Raw genomic sequence first — 8,250 nt, forward strand, 5'->3', positions numbered from 1 at the left:
CTGAGCCTGTGTATGGCAAAATCATTAGATGGTGATGATTAACATAATGTCATAACCGATAGCAGGTAGAGTTTCACTATATTTATGATTTATTACCTTTGACGTAATTAAAGAAAATGTACCTTTCCACAGACAATTATATTACTTGCAAGAATAATAATGGTGTTATGTTTTTGGGATTATTATGTTAAAAAAGTGCAGATGTGTTATGTTTGTGGTTTATTACATTTGTGGGAATTTGTAATGTTTGTGGGTGTAGCTGTAGCATGTGACTGGTATTTTTCATAGATATGTTTTACCCATCCTTTTATTGCCAGCTAACATTACAAACATCATTATATAAAACTACATTTCCCACATATAAAGACACAATCCCTCACTTTTGACCCCTTCACACCACTGGAGTGACCCTTGCCCTCTCACCTGAGCACATCCATCTCATCCTTGAGCGACTGCGCCTCGTCAGCCAGGGAGGTGAGGTCCTCGTTCTGATTCCTCATCTCCGCCAGCTCCTTCTCCAGCTCCTCGCAGCGGATCCTATAGTCGTCTTTCGCCGCCTCCAGCCTGCACGCCCACAGTTCAAAGGTCAATGGTTAGCGGGTAAAGACAATCTCATTTGGAGATTTGTGTTAACACAGAGGCAGTTTGGGAGTTGATGGCACAACACAGTGCAGATACACTAGCAGATCACTGCAGTACGTCCCTAATAGTGCCACTCCTCTGTCAGTGAGAGTTGACCAATAGAAACAGTGCAAACCCAAACCCAGGTCTAGTGAACCTGTTTGTCCCGAAAGACCAAAGTGACCCCAATAAAACAAACAAGCACCAATGTCCAACCTCTAAAAACAAAACACATGTGCACACAATACAGAAACACCTTAAGCACCATATGTGGGAACGACTATGTCCAACTTCAGTGAGGAGAGTGACTTATGTCCAACTTCAGTGAGGAGAGTGACTATGTCCAACTTCAGTGAGGACAGTGACTATGTCCAACTTCAGTGAGGACAGTGACTATGTCCAACTTCAGTGAGGACAGTGACTATGTCCAACTTCAGTGAGGAGAGTGACTATGTCCAACTTCAGTGAGGACAGTGGCTATGTCCAACTTCAGTGAGGAGAGTGACTATGTCCAACTTCAGTGAGGAGAGTGACTATGTCCAACTTCAGTGAGGAGGGGCAGTGAGGAGAGTGACTATGTCCAACTTCAGTGAGGAGAGTGACTATGTCCAACTTCAGTGAGGAGGGGCAGTGAGGAGAGTGACTATGTCCAACTTCAGTGAGGACAGTGACTATGTTCAACTTCAGTGAGGACAGTGACTATGTCCACCCTCAGTGAGGAGAGTGACTATGTCCACCCTCAGTGAGGAGAGTGACTATGTCCACCCTCAGTGAGGAGAGTGACTTATGTCCAACTTCAGTGAGGAGAGTGACTTATGTCCAACCTCAGTGAGGAGAGTGACTATGTCCAACTTCAGTGAGGAGAGTGAAAAGTTCCCAGACAGGACCCAGATGATGCCCCAGAGCAGGTGGGAGGGTGGGGGTGGCGGTGAGGGTAGGGGGGGTAGTGGTCATGCTGGAGCCTTTACCTCCACTGGGGCATCAGCATCAGGGTGGAGTTGAGAGGCCAGTGCTGCAGGCTATGGGGCAGAGGCTGCAGGTCGCAGCTGAACTGAGACGCCTCGCACATGCTAATCCTGCTGGGAAACCCGCAGTTAGCACCCGGCTCTGCCCTTTAGCGCTCACGCCGCTACATCAGCGGTGCATTTAACAGCCCAATTACATTAGCCTTCATGGGCTTTTAATCTGTGGACAACAGAGAGCCGCAGAGCAGCGCCTCGGGCAAGGCACGCAGAGAGGAGAAATCAATATCTTCCCAGCATCGATTGCCCGCAGTGAGTTGTGGCTCCCAACGCACTTTTTTCAGCACAGAGAGCCTTCTGCCTGAAGCGCTTGCACTGTTAAAGCCCCCACGCCAAAGCCCTAACACGTTTATGATTACTCGTGGTTGACAGATCGGGCCATGGTAGCATAAGCACATGATGTATTGATCGGGTGGTTTTTACACATCATTGGATTTGCTTTGAACTGCGCTGCTACGGTGATGCCTCTCTCTCCGTTTGATTATGAAAACACACATTCATACACACAAACACACGGCTCCCCTCTGAAATCAGGACCGTGAGAGAGCAAGGGTAAGGCGGTACAGCCGGTCTGGATGCTACACCCTTATCTTTCATAGATCTCAATTACAGTCCCCTTCCATATCCTGCCTTCAGTGTTCTCCACATAAACGCTAGTTAGGACAACAATGCAGTGCCCCCTACGTCCTTCTCCTCCTTCTGTCCATCTCCTTTTCCCTGGCCAGGACCCTTTCCCCCACCCTCTCCTCCCCTCTCCTCTCCTCTCCTCTCCCCCCTCCGCTCCTCTCATCCCCTCTCCCCTCCCCTCCCCTCCCCTCCCCTCCCCTCCTCTCCTCTCCTCTCCTCCTCTCCCCTCCCCTCCCCTCTCCCTTCCCTTCCCCTCCCCTCCCCTCCTCTCCTCTCCTCCTCTCCTCTCCTCCTCTCCTCCCCTCCTCTCCTCTCCTCTCCTCCTCTCCTCTCCTCTCTCCTCCTCCTCTCCTCTCCTCTCTCCTCCTCTCCTCCTCTCCTCTCCTCTCTCCTCCTCTCCTCTGCTCCTCTCACCTGAAGGTCTCCTCCTGTAGCTGCTCCAGCTGGGTCTGCAGCTGCAGGTGTCTTCGTCCCGCCGGGCTGTTCAGGTCCTCGATGGAGTCGGACTGGTTGAGCCGCTCCATGAGCACCTGGTTCTCAGCCAGGAGGCTGCTCTTCTCCTCCTGAAGCCCTGCCACCTGCCCGTCAGGACGGAGAGAGAGAAGGGGGAGAGAGAACGATAGGGAGAGATAGAGAGAAGAGTGAAGAAGTAAGTAATTGTTCAGATTGAATATGACTGATTCTAAGTGGTAACTCAAAAAGCTGCCTCTCTCTCCATTCTAGCATCATATAACCTCTTGAAGGCCAGATAATGAGTCTTTTGTTGCTTTCTACCTGCCAAGGTCTCTACACACATGAGAACTATTCACGCTACAGTGAACTAGTGATGACTTTTCTTTCCCTGTCCTTCCTGCTATGATATCTATTACCTTGATATAAACAACACTATAGTCCTTTGAGCACACCTGCACAAGGCTAAAACCAGAGTGAAATAAAACATCCATTGAGGTAAGAGGGAGCTAACCTCTCAATCAACAACGTATTACTGAGGCCTTTAGATAAATGTGCAGTAAATTATCATAGGACTAATGATTTGACTGGTGACCCACTGACTAGCCACTAGCCACTAGCCAGAAATGACATCCATTCTGAAGTCTCTACTCTGCTATATTTGGTTTACCTTAAAATCAGCCTGAACTGGTTTTTAAGTGGGCAACACATTTTTGAACAACTTAACATAAAGGATGAATAATGTCAAAACAATGAATGTCAAAGCAAGCAGATTTAAAAAATGAAAATAAAAAGAAGGTGAAAACACAACCAAAACTCAAAGTTGTCTCGAGCCGACTAGGGCATCATGCAGTTTAAGAGGCTCTGTCCAGACACGGGTAGCAGGGTCGGATTCCACACCAAAGCAAAGCGGCAGTGCTGGGAGCACAGACTCTCTTTACGTGACGGCAAACAGGACAACTAAAAGTGCCTTTGCTTGTGGTAGGCTAAGTACAACTGAATGAATGAGATTCTAAATGTATGAGTCAGAATTCCAACATGGAGCTTGGGTTCAATGATGTCTTCCTTCTGTCCTGAGTTTGAAAATGTTTCAATAGCATGATGGATTAAAGTCATATTGTCTGGTCATGTGGTGACACAAGACAAGGAATTAGGACAGGATTTAATGAAAAGGATTTCATTGGCCACTGGCCAAGGGCCCTTAGGACAAAACCCATTCTGAACACCTTGAAGGCTTAATGAAACATGTGGTGAAAAAAAATCATCATCTGACAGAAATGGTGCCTGTGAAAAGCGACTTCTAAGCATCTTCTGCATTCTCTACACGTGGCATCTATGCTGCGACTGCCAAGGTGACGGTTGCTAAGCACTCTGAGCCGTTGCCATGGGAACCCACACAGACAGGTAGGTTAAGATGAGGGAGGGGGGGGCATTAGTCCTCTTGTGTGCGTGTGACCACTCAGCAGTTAGGACTGGATAGTGGATAAACACACATCCATACACACACACACACACACACACACACACACACACACATCCACACACACACGCACGCAAACACACACACACACAGAGTTAGGGAGCCTCCACGCCACTCAGGTGTTCTGTTATGAAAGCAGACAGCATATCCAGGGCCATCAGACAACGCCAACGCCACAAAGAGTGAGTGCGGGGAGGTAGGAACAGAATGAACAGAAAAAAGAGAGTATAAATAAAATGTCAAATTTACCCTTTCTTCTAGTTCAATATACTCTAACCTCAGTCTATCACGTTCCTCTTGAACGAGGTAGGCCTTTAAAGCAAAGGCAGAGATCAGAGGATACCGTCAGACAGGTAGTAGGTAAGAAAGAAAAAGAATCACACAAAAGAAAGAGAGAGAGCAATAACACATCTTTTCAAGGCCTTACCCTCTACAGGACAGCCGTGGCAGGAGAGAACTGCGGGAGTGCTTGTATCTCACCGTCGCTAAGCGTTTAATGGTCAGCACACACTACAATGGGGCTGGGATGGAACGAGATACCCAAGAGCTGGGGAGAGGATATGCGCTCAGCAGTTTTAGGTGTTTTTCTTTTCCAGCTCATTTGTGAGACTGGTGGAAGCGTCCTCTACCCATCAAAGCAGCTTGCTCTGACATGGAAGAGCAAGCAGTGATGGTGCGTAAGAGCTGTGCCGTGCAGGTTTCATTTGCAACTTAAGCGGAACAGCTACAGATCTGCCCGTGCAGGAAGAGAAGCACAGGCTGGGGTGCCGCGGTCCTAAAAGCTCCTAACTACATGAAGTGCCCTAAAAGCTCCTAACTACATGAAGTGCCCTAAAAGCTCCTAACTACATGAAGTGCCCTAAAAGCTCCTAACTACATGAAGTGCCCTAAAAGCTCTTAACTACATGAAGTGCCCTAAAAGCTCTTAACTACATGAAGTGTCCTAAAAGCTCTTAACTACATGAAGTGTCCTCAAAGCTCTTAACTACATGAAGTGTCCTAAAAGCTCTTAACTACATGAAGTGTCCTAAAAGCTCTTAACTACATGAAGTGTTCTAAAAGCTCTTAACTACATGAAGTGTTCTAAAAGCTCTTAACTACATGAAGTGTCCTAAAAGCTCTTAACTACATGAAGTGAACGGTCTGATGAAAAACGAAGGAGATAGCAGGTGGGATAACACAAGAAAATGAACAGCAACAACTTAGAAAGTGTTGAGGATGTATGAGTATGATGTGAGTACTGCACATTTGGAGATGGGAATCCAGACACCAGTCCTGGATGTGAAGTGCTGTGGGATGGGGAGGATATTGGTGTATGTGTTGAAGTGTGTATGTAGAAGCCAGATCTCGCCTGTACCCATGAAGAGTTGCTTTCCTAAATGGGACAAACACCACTTTCTCCTCACCTGTGTTTTTTTCCATCAATGTGTAAATAGAGCAGACCTCATTTAGTTCCCTTCTGAAAGTGTCATGCCTAAGTTAATGTTGATAATGCCTAATGTTTATAGTGGTTTAAAGTGTTTTTTTGCTAACTCATTCTCTTTCAGACGTTAAGACATACATAATATAACGGAGGCTATTACCATATCAGGATGTTCCCCAACAGTGGTTATGTGAATTTCCACTTGCCCAAGTACAAACATGTCTAGCTTGTTTATTGGTTACAGCCATTTCCTAAACGCAAGATACTGGCACCTTTCTTTTTGAGACCAGGAGTTACACTATGTCCATTATGCAAAAGAACAAGTTAGGCTACAGCTACAGACAGATAAATCAGCTGCAGTTGTTTTATATTTTAAGAAGACATTTGTCTCAGCTACCATCAAAGAATAATCAATTCAAATCTAATTTAATAATAAAATATTCGTGGCTTAACAGGATGGGGGAATTCAAGACCTTCATCTTTTCCCGAACTACTTATTGAAAAAAAATGTCCTGTTTGGAAATGAACTCTCCATGTTCAGCTGATACTGTGAGTGTGTGCTGGGCTGGCTGTGGAGAGGGGGGGGTTCGTGTGTGTGTGTGTGTGTGTGTGTGTGTGTGTGTGTGTGTGTGTGTGTGTGTGTGTGTGTGTGAGAGAGTGTTAGGGGGACGTGTGTGGGTAAGACTGCCCGTACCTGCATGTCTAGCTCGTGGCAGCGCTGGGCAATCTCCTCTTTTGTGGCCATAGCATCGTTTAGCTCCTCCACGGTCTTCTTGAGCTGCAGAACGCAGAACCAAACTCACATCACGCCATAGCAACAAACAGCTCCACATAGACGTATGCAACCATGGTAACCATGAACACATCAACAAAACACTCAATCATGTGTTATTCAGGGGGGGGTGGATCATTAGCAATGTCCAAAACTCTGTGATTGGCATGACTTTTTAGTGAATTAAATGTCAGCTTCAGTGAATGTAATTAAATATTTATTTCAACTGTGGGATTCTGTCTAGAAACTAATCTAAACTAATAGTTCACCAGACTTCCATGCTAAAAAATGTTTTATCACGAAACGAAAACGATTTACTTTGACAAAGTTGCAAAGGTCTGTGAAGACAGCCTTTGCCCCCACAAAAATCATTTGGTTCCACAAAGATCAAGATGGAACACTGAAAGACTGTGAATCGAAACCCAAGCGGAAGTGCATGCGTCATGTGTGTGTGTGTGTGTGTGTGTGTGTGTGGGGGTCATGTTTGTTTTACCTGTCGGTCAATCTCGGCGTAGGTATCACTTCCTCCTGTGACAGGGGACTCTTTGCTCATCAGCTGTGGCAGAAAATATTTTTCCGTTATTTCAGCGAGACTGATGATGTAACATTATAATGACCCACTGTCTTCCCTCTCAAAAGCACTGTGGGTAGGGGGGGAGAGGGGGCATACCTCCTGAATGGCCGTCATGACAACGTGCTGTACAGATTCTTCCATCATCATGATGGTCTGGATGTACTCTGTGAAAACAAGACCACATATTGAGACACAAAATCCCGGGGATCCTGAACTCAGCACTTCTTCGCAAGCTTCAACAGCCCTCCTCCACCCTTCTGTTGTCATGAAAGTAAACTGTGTGGTTAGAGTAGAAAAACACCGCACTCTCAAGCTTTTCTCATTGCCATTTCATTTAGACCAGTTTATTTCCAGACGCGTTTCGGCCTAAGCCATCGTCAGTGTGTAAACTGTGTGGACCACTCACAGAACCACCACACCCCCACACCACCACCTGGCTGGGCTGGGCTGGGAGTCTGGAGGGGTTTCCGGAGAGCGTGGAGCTGTGAGTCAACTAAGCTGTGTTTCATCACTCATGAAAACTGGCTGCTATGAAGATGAGGTGGGGATGAGAGTGTTTGTGATGATTCAAGTAAAAGGGAGACGGAGCTAGGGAGAGAGATACATCTTACTGATCTGGACTGATTTGCTCCCTCTCTCTCTCTCTCTCTCTCTTTCTATTTCTCTCTCTGTATGTGTCTGAGTATAAGTGTGTGTGCCTGTCTGAGTTTGTGTTTGCATCTGCGTGAGTGTGTGTGTGTGTGTGTGTGTGTGTGTGTGTGTGTGTCTGGCAGAGCCTGCAAGCTGTCTGCAGCTGAGCTGAACCACCAGGGAGCTCCTCATCAGATGCATCAAAGCGCTGCTCCAAACAGCAGAAGCCCTGAGCTCACAGGCATCGAGCCTCACCAGCAGACATGGAGCTCATTAAACAAGCACACCACTGCAAACCAGCCTTGAAATGCAGAAATCCATCACATTCTCTCACACACTTAGACGCACATAGACATGCCAAAAACACACACACATACACAGAAACAAGAATGCTCAAACATACACAAACACACCCCAATACACAAACACATGCACAATAAGCATGGGAACATCCACCCAAAGCCTCCTCAAAAACACTTACCCAAAAAAACACAAACACCCATGCAAACACACACAAACACAAACACCCATGCAAACACAAACACACAAACACCTATGCAGACACACATACAACCACACACACCGACAGGAACACACAAACACCCAAACACACCCATGCACGCACAAACACAGTGACTTAAACCGAGACTC

General features: G+C 46.5%; 1 protein-coding gene across 2 annotated transcripts in view; it reads right to left on the reverse strand.

Moving 5' to 3' along the window:
- hook3 (hook microtubule-tethering protein 3) overlaps positions 1–8,250 on the reverse strand; it is a 43,008-nt gene that overhangs the window by 11,105 nt on the left and 23,653 nt on the right. Inside the window, exons 6-10 of one of the 2 annotated variants that reach the window (XM_080842658.1) lie at positions 7,066–7,133; positions 6,889–6,951; positions 6,318–6,401; positions 2,685–2,848; positions 424–564 (exon numbers count right to left, since the gene is read on the reverse strand). The exons of the other annotated variant lie outside the window; for it this stretch is intronic. Coding sequence (XP_080698784.1) covers positions 424–564; positions 2,685–2,848; positions 6,318–6,401; positions 6,889–6,951; positions 7,066–7,133 — 520 coding nt within the window. The remainder of the gene's footprint in view (positions 1–423; positions 565–2,684; positions 2,849–6,317; positions 6,402–6,888; positions 6,952–7,065; positions 7,134–8,250) is intronic. 2 annotated transcript variants of the gene reach the window in all.

The sequence above is a fragment of the Sprattus sprattus genome (assembly GCF_963457725.1).
Source record: "Sprattus sprattus genome assembly, chromosome: 7".
Lineage (NCBI taxonomy): Eukaryota > Metazoa > Chordata > Actinopteri > Clupeiformes > Clupeidae > Sprattus > Sprattus sprattus.